The sequence below is a fragment of the Hyaena hyaena genome, unplaced genomic scaffold (genome assembly GCF_003009895.1).
Source record: "Hyaena hyaena isolate Hyena2069 unplaced genomic scaffold, ASM300989v1 scaffold_1155, whole genome shotgun sequence".
In the NCBI taxonomy this organism is placed as follows: domain Eukaryota; kingdom Metazoa; phylum Chordata; class Mammalia; order Carnivora; family Hyaenidae; genus Hyaena; species Hyaena hyaena.
Window position 1 is genome coordinate 431027 of NW_024081784.1, and position 20225 is coordinate 451251.

Sequence of the window (20225 nt, forward strand, 5' to 3'; positions counted from 1 at the left end):
GGGAAATCTTTCTCTCTCCTTCTATTCTGAATGACAGCCTTTTTGGTTAAAGGATTCTTGGCTGCATATTTTTCCTTTTCAGCACATTAAATATTTCCTGCCACTCCCTTCTGGCCTCCAAATTTCAGTGGATAGGTCTGCTACTACCTGTAAGTGTCTACCCTTGTAGGTTAAGGCCCGTTTATCTCTAGCTGCTTTCAGAATTCTTTTTATCTTTGTATTTTGCCAGTTTCACTATGTTAGGTCATGCTGAAGATAAATTATTGTTACATCTGAAGGTAGTTTTCTGTGACTCCTGGATTTCAATGTCTGTTTTCTTCCCCAGATTGGGGAAGTTCTCAGCTATGATTTGTTCACATACACCTTTAGCCCCTTTCTCCCTCTCTTTTTCTATAACTCTTACGATATGGATATTATCCTGTTTCGTTCATTCACTAGGTTTTCTAATTCTCTAAGATTTTTATATATCTTTTTTCTCAGCTTCATCTTTTTCCATAATTTTATCTTCTATTTCAATTATTCTCTCCTCTGCCTCTTCAATCCTGTGACTGCATCTAGTTTATTTTGCACCTCATTTACAACATTTTTTAATTTGTCATGACTACTTTTTAGTTTTTTGATCTCTGCAGCAACAGATTCTCTGCTTTCTTATATGCTTTTGTTCAAGCCATGACTATTGTTATGAATATTATTTTAAGTTCTTGATCAGGTATATTGCTTATATCTGATTGAGCAATTCTTTAGCTGTCATTTCTTCTTGGAATTTCTTTTGAGGAGAATTCTTCTGTTTCATCATTTGGCTAGTTTTCTGTCCCTTATGTGCTTTAAAAGCTTATTATGTGTACTGCATGTGTGAGTCCTACTGTATTAAAAAGGGGTCATACACTCTCCAGGGCCTCACCTTCAGGAGGTGTTTTTTGGAGTGTGCTACATGTTCTCTGTTGTTGTGACTGTGGTTGCTTTATCTCCCTACTCCTAGTGATGTTTTGGGCCCTCCACTAGGTGTGCTTTGATTTGCTTATTGAAGTAGCCCTGGAGGAATTTTTTTTTTTTTTTAATGGTGATGGAAGAGTCCTTATCCCATACAAAGAGAGAAATGACAGAGGTAGGGAAAAAGAAAAGGAAAGAAAATTGACAAGGTAGAGAGACTATATGGCTTAATCCAGAGAGAGAGGAAAATAAGGAGATATAGAATGGGTGTAAAGATAATAGATTATACACATCTGCTTAAACAAATCAACAACTAGAATCAACAGACTAGAGGAGGGAAGAAATAAGAAGGAGAAAAAGAAGGAAAAAAAATATATATCAAAAGTTTTCTACGGATTAAGTCAGGATATGCAAAACTGCTGGATGCCTTGGAACTGGTAGCAGTGCTGGTCTGGAGGAGGCGCTGTCTAGTTCGTCAGCATCAATCCCTCTCCAGTGGATAAACAATTACCAGGAGTGAAAGGGCGTGGTTGGTGTAAGTGGGTCCTGTCTCCACTGTGGGCCAGCTGTCCATTCCCTGAAGCCCCACCTTGCTTGTGGTGAGGAAAAAAACGGGGACACTCCAGTCTCTCCTCCCCAGATTGAGTGTCCCAAACCACTGTGTTTAGACCATCCTCACAGTACCACGGGCATGAAAGAGGCAGTTTGTCCTGCTCAGCTGACTCTCATGCCTCCTTGGCACTCGGCTGGGATTCAAACTCCAATGTCTTATAGGGTCCTGCTCCGCATGTGCCCCGATTCTAGAAAAGTGCTGCTCTGCCTGCCCATAAATGGCCTCTGGCTGCAGGGTGCAGGCAGAGTTCTTTGTCCTTGGAATAGCTATATACCTTCCTCTCACAGCACCCCAGGAAGGGGATTGCTTTCTCCCACTGCGAACTGTGCCTCTGAACTAGTTACAAAGCCCAGAACTGGCTCTCCTCTCCAGGTGTGTGAGCAGGGCAGCAGTTCCCAGTCCTGAGAAAGCCCCACAGTTAGAGATTGGATCTTTCTCCATTTTTTCTCGACCCCTGTTCTATGGTTTTTCTCTTGTCCAAATACAGTCCTACACTTCTCCAGCCTCTCTTTCTCTTCCCTTTGTCTCTCCACAGAAGGGATTCCTCCCCTCCATGCCTACACTACCCATTTTGTCTCTCCTCCCAGTTCACAATCACACACCTATAGTCCACCAGGTTGTCTCCATGGGCCCCTGGAGACATTTCTGTCACCCTGCAGTTAGGACTCTTGGAAATCAAAGTCCTCTGGCATCGACACTGCTGTGTTTGAGGGACAAGGAAACTTCAGGTCCTCCTAATTCTCTGCCATGTTAGATTCTCCCTCAAAAAAGTTTTAAATAAAATATGTTATCATGATAATAAAAAAAGGTTAGGTGGAAGAAAACATTTGGAATGTATTTGAAAAACAAACCATTCAACTAGAAAACAGACAACACATAAACAGACATTTCACTTTAAAGAGAATATGTAGATGGAAATTAAACATGTAAAAAGATGTTCAACTACATTCAGCCTAAGGGAAATGCAAATTAAAAATACATTGAGATATTACTACAGATCAATTAGAATTGCTAAGCTAAGAAAGAGTGATGACATCAGACTGGGGATAGTTGCAGAGAATCTTGATCATTCATACAGTGCTGGTTAGAATGCAAAATGATTGATCCATCCTGGAAAATAGTCTGGAAGTTTCTTAGAGTGATCAGGCAATTTCACTCCTTGGTATTTGTCTCAAAGATATGAAAATTTAGGTCCAGACTAAAACCTGTAAAAGAATGTTCAAAGAAGGGGCGCCTGGGTGGTTTAGTCGGTTAAGCGTCCAACTTTTGCTTAGGTCATGATCTCGGGGTTCGTGGATTCGAGACCCACATCAGACTTTGTGCTGACTGCCAGCTCAGAGCCTGGGGCCTGTTTCAGTCTGTGACTCCCTCTCTCTCTGACCCTCCTCTGTCACGCTGTCTCTCTCTCTCTCCTAGAAATAAATAAAACATAAAAAAAATTAAGAAAAGAATGTTCAAAGAAGCTTTATTTGTAATAATCTCATAACTTGAATAGACCATATATCTTTTAACAGATGAAATGTTAAACAAATATGATAATACATACTATGGAATAATGTTCAGCATTAAAAATAAACTATTAATACATGCAAAAAGTTGATGATTCTCATAGAAATTATGCTGAGTGAAAAAAGCCAATCTCAAAAGTTTACACACTATAAGATTCTGCACATGAATAAGAATTTTGAAATTAAAAAATTTTAGAAATGATCAAATTATTGACTATGGGGACTTAGTGATATTGTTAGCGTGATGTTGAGTGGATATGTTTATAAAATGGCAACACAATACATCCTGATATTGGTGGTACTATATAGTATCAAGCCTATGGTGGTGGGTATTCAAGATAAATGCCTAAAAAATATACAGAATTTAATACATATAAAAACCTGTTGAAACTTAAATAACATTTATGGATTTTAATAATGTCAATATTCTGGTTGTGATACTATAGTTTTTCCAAATAACACTAGGGGACACTGGTCAAAATGTACAAGGGATTCTCTAATCATTTCTTTAAAAAATAATCATCTCAATATTTATTTTTTGTATTTAATTAAAAACGGGTATGATGACAAAACTACTGTATCATGTTAACCATCATGGTAGCTATTACATTTGGAGACGAGGGGAAGGTTTAAAAGCAGTATATGATAAAATGTTCATTTTAAAAACCTCGGGACATTTGAGTGACTTAGTCAGTTAAGTGTCTGACCTTTGATTTTAGCTCAGGTCATGATCTCATAGTTCCTCAGATTGAGCCCCAAGTCATGTCAGGCTTTGTGCTTGACAGTGCGAAGCCCGCCTGGGATTCTCTCTCTCTTTATCTGCCCCACCCCCTGATCGCTCTCTCTCGCTCTCTATCTCAGAGCTGAGATAAGGATCCGGAACACTGGATACCTGGGCTTGTAGTCTCTTTTTCTGCCACTGTGTCTGTCTAGGGCAATGATAGTTATAACCCCAAACACACTGCTGGAAATATTCATATTCAACACCTGCCAACTGGGTCAATATTACTTCCATGACCTGAGTTTAAGAGCCCTTGATACATGGCAGCATTTTCCTAACCCCTATTCTCCTCTAAATAAACCTATTGTGGATTCATCTACATCAATATACTGACTTAGTTGCTAAGTTAATAACCAAGAATTGGGTGAACTCATGGTCACAAACACCAAGGAGAGAATGGATGGGGCTTCGTAATTCTATGCTCATTAAGTGAGCCTTTTTTGACTTTACCTTGTCTAATATAGGTAAATAATTCACCAATAACTAAAATTTAGTACATGCTTTCTAATACTGACATAGATAAGTTGTGACATCGCTGCCCTATGATATTTATTGTCCTAGGGGAAAATATGTTCTTCAATAAAATTAAAGACTGCAAACTTTAAGTAACTGTAACTTTTGTTAAGGGATTGATCCTTTTGCCCAAGGTGTAGGTCCTGGTTCCTCTTTCTGGGAACTATGAACAGTAACTACATTTTCTAATTCCCTGACAATTGACAAGGAACACATGACCTTCCAACTCCAAGCAACAAAACTGTCCTCTTAGATCAATATATGACCTGGTTTTGATGTTAACCCTCCTCAGATTCTAAAACAATTTAAAAAATACACTATATTTCAAAGATCCATTTGCTATATTCTTCTGAAATTAACCCCAGTATTTTATATTTCTACAAATAAAACATACACTGAAAACTTCTGAAAAATAATGTGAAGTTTTACAAAATATTATAATAAAGCAATTACTCATTTCATTACCACATAACTTTATAATCAACACTCCTTTCATTTTTTTCAACATTTTTTCATTAAGTATACATCTATAAAAATATAGTTGATGAGGACTCGAGTGGCTCAGGCAGTTAAGCATCTGACTGTTGTTTTCTGCTCAGGTCATGATCTCATGATCATAGGATTGAGCCCCATGTGAGGCTCTGCATAGAGCCTTATGGGGATCCTCTCTTTCTCTCTCTCTCTGTCCCTTTCTGGTTCATGCATGCGTGTGCGTGCAAGTGCACACATACACACACACAGACTCTCTCTCTCTCTCTCAATAAGTAAATAAAATTTAAAAAGTAAGTATTTAAACATTTAAAAATATATCTAGTTGACTTTCACTTGGTGGGCCCAAATTTCCTTCCCTGGACTTATCCATATGACCTGCTTGGGCCACTGGAAGTTAGTGGCAGTTACAGAGAAGGTTGGGAATTACTTATGCAAGTACACTTGCTTGTTTCTGTTTATCACTATTATAGACAACTTCAGATGAGTCAGCTGGTCTCAAAGGTAATTGGAGAAATGCAGGACAAAGCTTTCACAGATAAGATGCTCCAGCCCAGTTCAGATCAGATCAGAGTCTAAAGTCAACTCACAGATACAGGAGAAAGTCAACTGGATGGCAGCATATGACTTAGCCCAACATAATCTGGAAGAACCCCTCTAGTGTAGATGAGATAACCACAGACCTTACAGGGGAGACCCATGACTTATGGCAATGGCTAGCTTGATCTGCCTGCATCAGTGCTGCCAGCATAGCTAGTGCTATTAATCCATTCCCTGTCCCAAACCTGCTGACTGCAGAACCCAGTCTGGCTGATCTCATCACCAACCCATACCAGGAGGCAATAAGTGGACCCCTATTCTCACCCATGTTCCCTCTCTTGGTGCTTGACCTGACACCACCCTTTCTACATCTAGTGGCAAGAGAAAGCAGGAAGGCATCATTGTCTTTGGCCCTCCAGTCCAAGGCAGAGAGCCATACATATCACAATACACCTTCATGTCTACCTAGCAACAGAATATGAGGCAGGCAAGGGACCCCATGGTCTTCCATTCACACCAGCAAGGAACCAGGACTAGGGTCTCTTGACTCTCCACCTAGACCCTGTGGCTCCTGCTGTCTACTGGGTAACATAAGGGAACACAGGTCAGCACTTCTCTCCTCTAGGGGCACCAGCAGATAGAATGCAAAGCTCGTAAGCACAGAGTAGACTGGAGATGAGAGCAGCAGAAATATCCTCCATCCTGCAAGTCCATCATCCCTCAAATATCATGTAATGTTATCAAGTAGCAATGACAGAAATCCAAAGTAGGCTTTGGACGCTAAACTTAAATATAGTACAAATATCAGCTAGAATAGAAGACTCAAACAGGTTCTAATATAAGCCCAAAAGACCGGTATACAATTGAAAATCACTCATCATACCAGGAACCAGAAAAATCAAAGAAATGATAAAGGTCAATCAACCAATCTCAATACTAAGATAAATCAGCTGTTGGAATTATCTGAAAAAATAATTAAAGCAGATATTATAAAAACATGCCAACAATAAATTATAAGTAACAGTAAAAATACAAAAGTGAACTGCAGTAAAGAAATAAAAGATATAAAGAACTAAATAAAAATTATAGAACTAAATAACTGAAATAAAAATATTCTATAATAGTCTCCACAGAATTATGATGACTGAAGTTAAGATTAATGAACATTATGGAAGATTAATAGAATTTACTCAATCTGAACAATAGCGAGAAAATAGAAGAAAAGATAAAATGATCAGATCTCAGGGATCTGTGTCACAAAAATAAAATAAGATTGGTATTACTGAGGAAGAAGAGGACACAGAATGTGGGATGGAAAGAACACTTAAATAATTGCTAAAAAGTCCCAATTCTTTTTGTTATGCGAAGGACATAAACTTACAGATTAAAAAGAAACAAAAAGGGCACCTGGATGGCTCAGTTGGTTAAATATCCGACTCTCAATTTTGTCTTAGGTCATGAGACTGAGCCCCATCTTGGGTCCTACGCTGACCATGGAGCCTGCTTAGGATTCTCTCTCTTTCCCTCTGTCTTTCTCTCTACCCCTCCCTCACTTATGTGCTTGCTCTCTCTAGAAAAGAAAAAAAAAAAAAAATGAGTGAACCTCAAATAGGAATAACCCAAAGAAATCCATGCCAAAATATAACATCATAAAAGTTCTAGAAATCACTGATAAAAATAACAGTAAAAGCAGACAGAGAGAAATGACAGTTGCTGTACAAGAAAACACATCTAAATGAAAGTAGATTTTTCATCTGAAACTATGGAAGTCATAAGGAAGTGGCACATTTTTCAAGTGCTGAAAGAAAACCAGTGAATCAGGAATTCTACATTCAACAAAGTTATCATTCAGGAATACAGAAGGTAAGTTGTGAAAATCTGTCACGAGCAATCCTCCACATAAGGAATGGCTGAGCAGATCACCATCATGGCCCCCTCTTTTTGTCCCCTTTTTAACAACTAAAGGGGCTTTTATCCACAAACAAGAGTGTCTCTCTGGGATCTGTGGGATCCAGGGACACACACCAGAGATACGGAAGAATGGTCACCCACTGTGCACCTCAGTATGAGCTGCAGAACCAATAGACGTTTGGCAAACCCAGCCCCACTCTATCTGGTAAAGTTACCCTTCATATATAAAAGAAAAAGAAATAATTTCACAGACAAAAGCTGAGGAAAATTAATCACCATTAGATATGCCTCGCCTTGCAAGAAATGCTGATGGAGTTCTTCAGGGTGAAATAAAAAGACAATTATCAGAAACATGAAAACATATCAAAGTACAGAACACACAGGTAAAGGTAAAAATACAGTTACATTTAGAAACTACTAATCCTGTAATGAGATTGAGTGCTATCAACTTAAGTAGGCTAACAGAAAAAGGTGTTTTTTTTTTTTTTTAATTTTAATGCCAGTTAGTTAACATACAGTATTATAGTAGTTTCAGGTGTTCAATACTGTGATTTAACAATTCCATAGAACATCCAGTGCTCATCACAACAAGTGCACTCCTTAGTGCCCATCATTAGCCCTAATTAGCCCATCGTCCACCCACCTCCCCTCTGAGAACCCTCCTACCCTTAGGTGGGTGAGATGATGGAGTGAACAGGTGATGGAGATTAAGGTGTGCAGTTGTTGTGATGAGCACTAGGCAACATATGAAATGGTTGAATCATGATATCATACACCTGAAACGTTACACTGTATCTTAACTGGAATTTAAATAAACTCCTAAGGAAAATAATAAAAAAAAAAACAGACCTGTTTTGTTAAATGTTTTATGTGCACATGAGGCGAATGTACATTTGCTGTCTTTGACTAGAATATTTAATAAATACCACTAAGGTCAATTTGAGGGAAAAAAAAGAGAGACGTTCTCTTATTGTGAAGAAACTATAGCAAATAAATGTCAGGATCTACAAAAAAGTGAAAAGAATGAAAAATGATAAAAATAGAGGTAACTATATTTTAATATTTAAGTCTCTTCAGAAAACAATGGAATGATTGATAGAAAATGAATAACATAGTAGTGTGGCTTTTCTAATTTAAGTATAAGTAAAATGTACGTCAAGTATAGAACAAATCCAGAAGAGGGGGAAATAAAAGTAAACTACTGAATGTTTTTTAAGTTTACCTGAACTGACAGTATTACTTGAAATTAGACTATATATACTAAACACTTTCGTCAAGAATCTATCAGGAAATAAAATGTAATCACCCAAAATGTTTAATCAAAATCAGAGCCAAAATAATAGGAAAAAGCACAGAACACATGGGCCAAATAGAAAATAAATAGAAATGTGGTACAATTAAATGCAACTATATCACTAGTAACACTGATTATAAGTAGCCCAAGTGACTCAATTAAAAGATAAAATTTGTCAAATTAGACAAATATAAACATGACCCAACTAGGTTCTGTGTAAAAGAAATTCACTATAGGGCACCTGGGTGGCTCAGTTGGTTGAGCATCCAGCTTCAACTCAGGTCATGATCATACGGTTTGTGAGTTCAAGCCCCATGTCAAGATCTGTGCTGACATTCTATGTTGTCATCTCTCTCTGTTCCTCCTCCTCCCCCACTCACACTCTGCCTCTGTCCCTCTCAAAAATAAATAAACAATAAAAATATTAAGAAAAATGTTAATAAGCCACACTACCTTCTCAAATTGTCCTCAGGCAGTAAGAAACTAATGTTGTGTGAGAGCGGGTCTCTTCCCAATTAGATTAAGATCATCAGTAAGGAAATGGAATGGACACAGAGTCAACTACAAGTCTGTGCCACAACCCCTTCCATGCCCCAGTTGAGGAGTTATAAATTACAGGTCTTTGTATCTGTACACAGGTGGAGATATGAAGACCATAGATTATTTATCATAAAATACGTCACATAGGTGAGACAGTTTATGTGTCATACATGTATGGATTAAAGCAAAAATCCGTATTTTGCTTGAACTACAAATCAGCGGCTCAAGAGGTATCATTATCATATGTACCATGAGAGAAAAACAATGCCAACTAAACGGACACAATGACGTGTGTCTGCAAATCTGTATTTGATACTTGTTAAGTCATTCATACTTCAGACTAATGTTTGACACGTCACCACATGTCACTCTTCTAAATATATGAAGAGTTGCTAAAATAAATTGGTAATTTCTGTGACAATGACAACCATGTCTCTTACAGATCATTCTGCTCTCAGAAATGTTAAAATGTGAGAATTTCATACTTGTGTATCCAAAACTTTATTTATAATAGGACAACTTCCATCAATGTTGAATCTCTTGTGAATATTTTTGAGATGACATCTATTTTTCAATGCAGGCATACTTTTCTCAAAAGAAACTACCAAATATGTAACCATGTCTTGTGTGGCCTCGTTTTCAAACCATTCTAGACATGGGATTCTATGCTTGACTTGCTTCTTTCATTTGGCAGTGAGACTCATGCACACCGATGTGCATAGCTGCCAGTGTTGTGTACTATCCCACAGTACATACATAACCATAATTCATCAGTTCTCCTGCCGGTGAACATGGGAGAGATTTACTATGCTTTGCTCCAAAGTTCTGACAGTTTTCTTCTGGAACACACGTATGAGTTCCCTGAGGGTATGTGGAATTGCTTAACTCTAGAAGATGGCTTTTCTTACTCTAATTACTGAAACATGGGTCTCTACTCTTCCTCCCTCATCCATGAGCATCCTTTTTTCCTTAGTCCAACAGATGCTACAACTCTGTCAGTCAACCTTCAGAGGAAAGAGAATGAGGAGGGAGAAGGAGGTGCTCCTTGGCTGACAGAATGGGACCTTAAGGACAGACTGAGGACCCAATGACAGACAGACAGTGGTGAAGGCATGGAGCAGCTCTCCTATGGACTCTGAGAACAAAGGTGGGAGTGGAGCTGTGCCAGGCAGGAAACTGGGGTCTCGGGCTACAGCTTAGGTGATGTCACACAATCTTTTGAGGTCATTATGGTGCTGTGGAACATGTAAATTAAAAAATACAATAGTGTTTTATGGTGAAATGGCATGTCTTACTTACGCAATGCACAAAGGAAGCTATCTGGAAATAGCTTGCTCTCATGACCTGCTATCCCTTATGATGAGCTTACATGTTTGCTGCCTCCATGGTGGCAGATGCTACAGTAGCAGTGGTGCCAAGCTCTCACCACACCCTGCTGACTGCCTGACAGCCTCCACACTCTTCCCTTCCACATCGTCCCTACCTCACTGATATTCTATCTTAGTAAACAGCCTATCATCTCACTGAAGCTCTTGCTGTCAGAAACTCATTTCTGCTGTCTGTGCATTAGGGAGAGCTCTGAAGCTCTCAAGAAGGAACACTGGGAGAGCTCTGTCTGAAGACCTGAAAGTGAGTCAGGATGAGGAACAGTGAAGGTAACCTCACTGACAGCGAGGAAAGGAAGATATTCTTATTGTGACCCTCACTTAATTCACTCATGGATTGTACCACTAAACATTATCATTCTTTGCCTTAACAAAAAGCCTACAATCAGAGGCAACCTGGGTGGCTCAGTCAGTTAAGCATCTGACTCTTGGTTTCAGCTCAGGTCATGATCTCATGGTTTGTGAGTTTGAGTCCCACATTTGGTTCTGTGCTGACAGTGTGGAGCCTGCTTGGGATTCATCCTCTCTCTCTCTCTCACTCTCTCTCTCTCAAAGTAAATAAATAAACTTAAAGAAATAAAATAAAATATAAAAATAAATTTTAATTTTTTTTATAAAGCCCCAAATCAAATATGAACTAGTACACATGGTACTTGAATCCCGTGGCAATCTGGACCCACTCATTTTAACCATGTCATCTGCAACTCAAGTACAGTGAAGACACTGTACCTGAGCCACACTTGACCACTGACCATCTCCTGAATATGTTTCCTCTTTCCCTCTAGAATGTGGCCCCAGGGAAGCATTGTTCCAATTCTGACTCATGCTGCGGTTTTACACCCTCAATACAGCTTATCTCCCTACAGAGGCTGTGAACACACTAAAGCCATTACTCACTGGGCTGCACACCTCATCTCAGCCTGTGCAGAGCAAAGAATCTGACACACAGAAGTCACAAAGCCAGTGTTTACCCAGTAGTGGTCTTGTCCTATTAAACTGGAACATTTTGAAATACAAAGACCAAGTCAGATGTGTCCAGACTTTTACTAACAGTGCATTTGCTCCACACCTTGTAATTTCCCACCTCTACAAGCAGCACTACCATCCACCCGTCATGTGGGAAACCTGTGTGTTGTTTCATGTCCTTGAGCATCCTTAACCCCTTGCGTAATTATTCACAAGTTCTATAGGGTCCATGCCCATGACTGTTCAACGTGCCTGCTGTTCAGGCCTTTTATCGTCTCTCCCTGTGTGGCCACAGTCTTAACTGGCTTTTCAGATGCCAGCTTTCTTGTGCTCACTTATGCAGGGACCATTCCAAGCACAGCTGTGGTGAAATCACTCCTGTGACCCACATGTCTCTGTGGGTCCAGCACCCTGACTGCCTGGGCACATCTTCCCTGTATGACTCCTGCTGCCCCAACGGCAGTGAGTCGTGAGCTTCTGGAATCGCCCAGAAGGCTCCAGGCTTCAAGACTCCTGTAAGCTTTAGATATGTAGATACACACACACACACACACACACACACACACACACACACATATATGCACTCCTTCTTGCCTGCTTTTTTATATATAGTAGTTACTGTCACAGGGCAAGCCATGTAGGAGGCATTTGATTGTTTCAAGAAATGGATAAATTGACCCACTTCAGGATAGTTATGTTTCCCTGTCTTTGAAACGGGTGGGTGACTTGTGATGACAGGTGAGATCCATGCTAGTTGATATCCCTGAGTTCCACGAATGGCTAACATGTGTTTCCTCAAGACCAGGAAGAGATGCACAAGACTGGCAGTGACAAGGACCCGACCTCTGATGATTGTCCCTACCTGACATAGTTTTAGACCAGCTACTCCTCAGTTTCTGGGATAACCTGAAAGACAGAACAAACCTAGTCAAAACAAGTATCATGTAGTGACAAGATCTTGATATATAAACACCATTTTCCAATAAAACAGAGCTGGGGCAGGAGGCTCCTGGGCAACTTAGTTGGTTAAGTGTCTGACTTCAGCTCAGGTTGTGATCTCATGGTTCTGTGAGTTCTATTCTCAAGTTGAGCTTTATGCTGACAGCTCAGAGCCTGGAGCCTGCTTCAGATTCTGTGTCTCCCTCTCTCTCTCTGCACCTCCCTTGCTCGAGTTCTCTCTGTCTGTCTGTCTGTCTGTCTCTCAAAAATGAATAAATGTTAAAAAACAAAAAAGAGTGCAATTCCTTGGAGAAGTGTTTGATTGCAAGGCTGCAGTAGGAAAACATGAGCTGGAATATCTGGAAGTGCCCAAAAGTACTAAAAAGAAAAAGTGGGGCTTGTTGAAGAAACACAGGATATGAAGTAAAGGAGTTTCTATTGACCTTACAAAATAAAGAAATAATAATAATTACAACCCATAGAATAAATAACCATGTCATAAATAAATAGTTGAGCAGAAACATAAGGGAGTCCTAACAGTGAATCCCAATGAATACACGCAGAGGGAACTGGGGAACAAAGTGTCCATCAGACAAAGACCACCAGAGTCACTGCTGCAGACAAAATCTGATGAATTTGTTGAAAGTGGTGGACAAATAATTGGGGGAAGATAGGTTATGGCAAAGAAATAATCAGTAAAAGCAATGTGGGATCCAGGATCCAAAATGCCAATGCAATTTAAATGTTTAGCTGAGCTATGATTAGGGAGTGATGTTAATCTCTGAGCTCTGATCACTGTCCTATGGTTACGCAGAGGGTCTCTGTGAGAGCAAGCTGAGGGACAAACTGTACTATGTCTTGGCAACTCTTCCACAAGTCTGAATATGTTTTTAAGAGTACTCATTTTTTGCTTTCAAATGAGCAATCAAAATAATTCCCAAGTGCAGATAAAGAGCACAGGCTAACTGCAAGAAAGACAAAGCCTCACTGGACCCCCATCAATCAGTGTGGATGTCCTTTGTGTGAGTGACCTACATGCCCTGAACCTCTATCTCTTTCATCTGTGAAACTGGGATGAATAGAACGGTATCATCACTTGTGGTGAGATTTAGATGTACACACACAGCGCCAGCACAGAGCCGGTGAGAAACAAGGCTTTCAGAGGTTCCTGGGTGGCTCAGTCGTTTCAGCGTCCGACTCTGGGTTTCATTCAGTTCAGGTCATGATCTCATGGTGCATGAGTTTGAGCCCTGTGTTGGGCTCTGTGCTTAAAGTGCAGAGCCTGCTTGGTATTCTCTCCCTCTCTGTCCTCCCCCACTTGCATGTATTCTCTCTCTCTCTCTCTGAAAAATAAACAAACACTAAAAAGAAGGAGGAGGAGAAGGAAGAGAAAGAAGAAGAGCAGGAAGAAGAGGAGAAGGAAGAAGAAGAAGAAGAGGAGGTGGAGGAGGAGGGAGAAGAAAGAAGAAAGAAGAATGGAAAAAAATGACGACAACGACTTTCTGTTCTCTTCCCCGAGAAGCCATCTACATCATGCACAGTGCAGTCGACCTCCATGCATGTCACCTTGCTCTCAGAGCTCACAGTTCATAGAGAGGTACAGCTAGTCTACACCAAACACACATTATGCTTTCTGAATGTGCTGCTAGTTTCCTGTGCTATCCATGACTTTAGCGTTTGGGATTCTCAGTGAATGTAGAGCTAAGAAAAGGTGGATCCACTCCCTTCTCCTGGAGCGCAGGCTATCATTTCCCTCACCCTGACTCACCACACACACCTGAGTCCCAGGTATCTGAAAATGAAAGAGTGAGGTAAAGCCAGCAGAAAGCAAGAAGGAGGGGGTATCCGGGAATCCACCTTGACGCCTTCAGGGTGGAACTGAGGCTGAACACTGACTTGGTGGGGCTGAGGCTGGAACACTCCCGGAGCAGGGAGCTGTGCCCTTGGCACTGCGGGCCGCTCTGCTCCTAGGGTTTCTCTCCCCCAGCCGGAGCAGTTCCATGTGACTGTAGGGAAGACCTGTCCTCCCGGAACCTACCCAGCTGGTCAGGCCTTTGGGTGCGAGCTTCCTCCTTTCCTCGCTCTTCCCCGGGACTTGGGCCTGGAGCTGGGGCCCTTGCTGGCCCCCATCCCCGCTGCTCGCGCGGCCTTCCTTCTGAAGGGCCTAGATGAAGGCTTCCATTTTCGGGCCGTCAGGGATCTGGGTGGCAGGTCTGCCGCAGGTCCGCTCTCCGCCACCACCCTTGGGCTGCCCGCAAGAGTTACGCTGCCCCTGGAGCTGCCCGGCGGCTGGGCCCGCGGGTGCGCAGGTCTTCGAAGACGAAGACGGTGCGCTCCTCGCCACGCAGCACGTGTGGGGACCACGCTGCTGGACGCCTTCCCCACCGGCGTAAGCAGGAGGCAGGGCTGCAGACACAGCAGCAGCCGTGGGAGGCTCTGGGTGCCGAGCCGATCGTGGTCCCCTTCTCCGTGGAGCTCCACGGCCTGTGCGGAGAGGAGAGACACGGAAGCGTGACTGTGAGGCTGGAAGTGGTGCCACTTGCCCTCCTGAAGCAAACCACTCGAGCTTATAATTAGGATACTCTGCAGTCAAGTCCAGTGCATGCAGGAATCCTGCTCTAGCACCCCACAGAGGTTACCCCACTTTGTGCAGAGAGTTTCACTGCCAAAAAAGAACCAGTACAATTCACCAGCGAGCGTTCTCACACTTTTATTTCATACACGTCTCTCAGCGTTTCTGCAACACAGATTCCTAAAGGTGAGGCTGCTGGTCAAGAGCTGTGCCATTTTACAGTCGCATGCTTAGTGACAAATTGTGCACATGCGCCCAGGGCATGCTGCCAGGCCACAGGTGCATACGGAAGCATGGAAGGACTTTCTCCTATTTGAAGGCGTCCCACAACAGATGAGGCCATCTGGGCCGCCATGGCCACTATTCCAGAATGGACTGGACAGCAGGGATGGTGTTGAGGGCATACAACATGGGGTATGAGATACAGGAGCTGACATCTAAAGGACCATGGATATTCAGAAGTACTCGGAACATTTCCATGGTGCCTTATTTGGCCTGAGTCCTTCCAAATGCAATGCCTTCTCTTACTGAGCCTGGAGGAGACTTAGCAGCTCTTCCAAATCACCCTGGCCCTTCTCCAATAGTCTCGCAGAGGCTTACTGCTGGGTTCTCCCTGTCCTCCTCCAGCACGGGAATGGAGATGATGTCGCCCACCGGCTGGGCCAGGGTCCCACTGTAAGCCTCAGCCGGTGGTCTCAGCAGGTGCACTAAGTCTTCCCAGCATGCAAACAGATCTTCCTTTGCATCTGGAGGGACCCACAATTGTAAGTAAAAAGAGCGGCCAGTGACAAGCTTCAAGTGGAACTGTTTTTCCTTGTGATTGTAGATGGATACGTTTACAAACTTCAAAGGAAGCAGCCTGTTGGGGAGCAAAGTGATAAGGGATAAGATTGGGGTAGATGGGAAGGAGAGGCAAGGAAGTCTCTCTGGCCAGTGAGAATCTATTCCTCTCTTATTAAAGGATTGACAAGTCCGGTCCACTTGATCTCAGCGCTCACATCCACCTCCTTAGCACTGACAGGTGCACCCTGAATTCAGGGTACATCACTTAACTCATCACACTCCTTACAAAAGCTTGTAAGATGGCTCCTTGGACCCCAGGGTGGTTCAGTCGGTTAAGCATCCAACTTCAGCTCAGGTCATGATCTCATGGTTCATGAGTTCGAACCCCATGTCAGGCTCTGTGCTGACAGCTCAAGGTCTGAAGCCTACTTAAATTTTGTGTCTCCCTCTCTCTCTCTTCTCCCCCCACCCCAGTCTGTCAAAAATAAATAAATGTTAATTAAAAAAAAAAAAAAAGCTTGATGGCTCCTGACCACCTACCAAAACTGTAGTTATTAACCCCTCACTGTAGGTATTAACCCCTCTGCCATGCAAGGCCTCCTACCATTCTTCCCTAGCTTTTCTTCTGGTCTTATTTCCACAACCCTTCTTACACAATCAATAGCCACGTTCCCACAAAGCCTTGTGGACCCTGTAGCTGTGTCTGATTTCTCCTCCTCCGAATCTGCCCCACCACTGCTGGTCAGGCTGCAGAAGGCTCTGAGTTATGGAGAATCATGTGTTTGATGGGCGTGTCCCTCCTGGATACATCTTACAGGGAGGCAACTAAATTCCTGGACTCACCTGGTCAGCTCCAAGCTCTTTATGGACCTGTGGCCTTTTCCCCGGGTATCTTGGTCATTTCTGGCCCTGACTGCACAGCTCACAGCTGGCTGTGCCAGCAGCATGATACCAGATATGGTGAGGTTGTGGCTGGTGTATGCAGTGCCCACTGTCACCATCTGCAGGCTGTTGTGCACATCAATCACTTCTCCTCTTTTGTTGATCAGTTGTTGGAAGAAAGAGGAAAGCATCCTTGTCTTACATTCTCTCGCATCTGCCCTCCTCTGCTCTGCTTTTAAATAAAGTGGCCACCGCAGTTCTTGGCCTGTGGCCAAAACTTCAAGGGGTTCAGCATTCCCTCAGGGAGTTCAAGGCCTGCACCAACAGAACGGATGCACATCTGCCTCTGCAGTCTGATCTCTCGTATGAGCCAACTCCCCTTCACAACGGGCCTGTGTATTTTCCTACCTAGAAGTGCCTATGGTCACTATTAAAGTAACAAATGCATGTACAGCCCAAGACCCAGCAATTCAACCTGAAAATGTATTCTACATTTACTTGTATAGGCACAAAGTTGTTTGTCACCATGATTTCAACAAGACACCGGCCATAACTCAAGCACTTCTAGGTAAACAAATTTTCTCAAAATGGTCAATTTTTAAAAATTAAAAAAAAAAAGCTTTTCACCACAAAAATTCTAATGCAAAAAAACAATGAAATGCAAAGGGATCATTCTGGACTGAAAGAGTAAAGAGGGGTGACAATCAACTGTAATCTATGATTCTGGATTAGGAAAACAGCCATTAAGAACATTATTTGGACAGGGGCATCTGGGTGGCTCAGTCGGTTAAGGTCCGACTTCGGCTCATGTCATGATCTCATGGTTCGTGGGTTGGAGCCCCGCATCGGGCTCTGTGCTGACAGCTAGCTCAGAGCCTAGAGCCTGTTTTGGATTCTGTGTCTCCCTCTCTCTGACACTCCCCTGCTCACGCTGTCTCTATCTCTCTCTCAAAAATAAATAAAACATTTTTTTTTTAAAAAAAGGAAGAACATTATTTGGACAAATGAGAAAATTTAAACACACATTCTATCAATGACAAATTTCATGAAATTGCATCATGGTTACATAAACGAATCTCCAAGTTCTTAGAAGATGCGTGGAGAATTTAAGGATAAAGGGGCATAACAGTACGACTTACACTGAACTGTGAAATAGTTGAGCAAGTATAACAATCTGTGTCTCATGTCTGTGTGTGTTTACTGACCCCTATTCCCACCTACACATCAATCAGGAGCTCAGAAGCATCCTGCTGCCCCAAGAGCCCTGGTCATTCCAGGGGAATCTTGGGAGTGGGTCCCAGGCAGTAGTGTTTCCTACAATTTTCATGTAATTCCAAGGAGTTGTCGAGGTCGAGAATTAATGATAAATCATGCAGCCCCCTGGCTGGTCCTCATGTGTCTCCACTCCCCTGCTCTTCTCTCCCACACTCACAAGGTGTGTGGTTGCTCACGGCCAAACTGGTTTGTATTGCCATGACCCTCACCTTCACCTCTGGTGTGTACTGCCATGACCCCCACCTTCACCTCTGGTGTGTACTGCCATGACCCCCACCTTCACCTCTGGTGTGTACTGTCATGACCCCCACCTTCACCTCTGGTGTGTACTGCCATGACCCCCACCTTCACCTCTGGTGTGTACTGTCATGACCCCGACCTTCACCTCTGGTGTGTACTGCCATGACCCCCACCTTCACCTCTGGTGTGTAATGTCATGACCCCCACCTTCACCTCTGGTGTGTACTGCCATGACCCACACCTTCATCCAGAAACCAGTACAGACTAGGAATTCCTTGAGCTGAAATCCAGACAACCTGGGCCTCAGCCATCTGATGGTCTGAGAAACTCACTTTACTCTCTGGAACTCAGTTTGCTCCTGAGAAAAATGGGGGTATCTTTAGTGCCTGCATAGCTAGGTTGTTGTGAGGCTCACAGGAAACAGGCACAAAACTGCTCTGGATATTGGAGAGAACCAGATAAATAAGAAGGATTGTAGAGCCTCCAGTCCCTACAATGCCCTGAACAAGAAGAAGCAAGGTGCACCAAGGTTACTCCATGTCGGATGTCCACAGTGCGACAGAAGACTGTGCCTCCTAGAGTCACAAAACATTTAATAAGCATATAGACAGGGGCAGAGGCACCTGGGCTTCTCAGGTGGCTAACTGTAGAGATCTCGGTTTTGGCTCAGGTCATGATTTTATGGCTGTGAGTTTGAGCCGCACGTCAGGCTCTTCATCGACAGCGTGGAGCCTGCTTGCGACTCTCTCTCTCTCTCTCTCTCTCTCTCTCTCTCTCCCTCCCTCTCTCTCTTTTTCTGCCCTTCATCTGCTCTCTCTCAAAACAATAAGTAAACTTAAAAAAAATAAGCATATAGGAAAGGACAAAACCTGCATGAAAATAATGACCAAATCCGAGACAGTGGTAACTGGGCAGAAAGGGAAATACAATAAGGGAAGCGCGCCCAGGAAGAGGAAACCATGTTCATATTTGTTTGTTTTCTTCCTCTAAACAAGAATGCATCTAATGCAAGTATAGGAAGGAGCAGCCACCTGATGAAACTGGTTACGTACGTCATTAAGCGAAGAAACAGAACAGAGCGACTGTCTGTCTCCTCTACCTGCACTCAGTGCATAGCAGGTCTTCAATAAAATGCTGTGGGCAGGAAAGAATGAAAGGACGGGAACGGGGGGGGGGGCACTTCACCTGGTAAAGCCGCTCTCAAATACGGGCAGGTGCTTCAGCAGGGCGTACTCCTCCTTGCACAGCAGCCTCTGCAGCTTTCCCACGGGCTGGTTGAACACGTGCAACCTCTGGCAGCTTGGGGAGACCTCCCACGGTAACTCCAGGTCACTGTCCATGGCTGCCTGTTACTGACACACTGGGAAATGGGAGGCCAGTTACTTCTTGCCCCTGCTACCTAGTTTCCTAGTGGCCAGCCTCCCCACACAGAGCTCATGAGCACACACATCCTGTAGTACTGTGACTCCGGGGAGCCCCCTGGGCAGGTACAGCCCTTGCCCCTCTACACTTGTCAGCAGATGGTGCCTTTGTGGGAGTCAGAGCAAGGTATCCCCAGCACCAGGACAGCACAGCCCAGAGCACAAGCCAGACCGCAGACCCCTCCCCTCGTCCTTCAGCCAGCTGTCCTCGTGCAGTGAACGACGTGCACAAACCGTGCACACAGGCCCTTCTGGCTCCCGACTCTCTCACAGACCCCAGGCCTACAACAGTTCACTACTTTCACTGTGGACTCACTGTGCCTGCCCAAGAAAAGGCTCCATCACTTCTATCTGAGCGAAGGACACGTTATGTGAGCTTTTTACTTACTCCACCCTCCGGAAGGCTTTTCCATGTCGGCCTATGTCCCTGTCCTCCTTGCTCAGGGTCAGGATCAACCCAACTCTGACCACAGTCTGGATTCTCCTCTCTCCTGCTCAGAGTCCCCCGAGTCAGGTTCTCTCCCACGCTTCTCTGCACTCCCGTCCTTGGAGAGTCCTGCCCCTCCCAGGGCAGACTCCCCCGGACGCCCAATCCTGAGGAGGTTGTCCTCCCACTTCCCCAGATCCAGATCTGGGTCCCCTC

The 20225-nt window shown here is 43.3% G+C and overlaps 1 protein-coding gene across 1 annotated transcript; it reads right to left on the bottom strand.

The window, feature by feature from the left end:
* Positions 1–2491: 2491 nt before the first annotated feature.
* On the bottom strand, positions 2492–16837 carry LOC120224296 (protein FAM71B-like). Its single transcript, XM_039222545.1, has 4 exons — positions 16608–16837; positions 12333–12376; positions 2932–2955; positions 2492–2496 (listed from the first exon to the last, which is right to left on the bottom strand). Exons 1-4 carry the CDS (start codon positions 16835–16837, stop codon positions 2492–2494), a joined length of 303 nt encoding a protein of 100 aa, XP_039078476.1.
* Positions 16838–20225: the final 3388 nt, after the last annotated feature.

What these genes read in the sequence shown, in the direction of transcription:
- LOC120224296 (XM_039222545.1), bottom strand. Translation starts at nt 16,837, where the DNA reads ATGCTTTCCTCTTTCTTCCAACAACTGATCAACAAAAGAGGAGAAGTG. An exon ending in AAGAGCTTGGAGCTGACCAG is followed by an intron (nt 12,377 to 16,607) that starts GTGAGTCCAGGA and finishes TCTGTCTTTCAG; the next exon opens with GTTATCCCAGAAACTGAGGA. An exon ending in CTGGTCTAAAACTATGTCAG is followed by an intron (nt 2,956 to 12,332) that starts GTAGGGACAATC and finishes ATTTATTTCTAG; the next exon opens with GAGAGAGAGAGAGACAGCGT.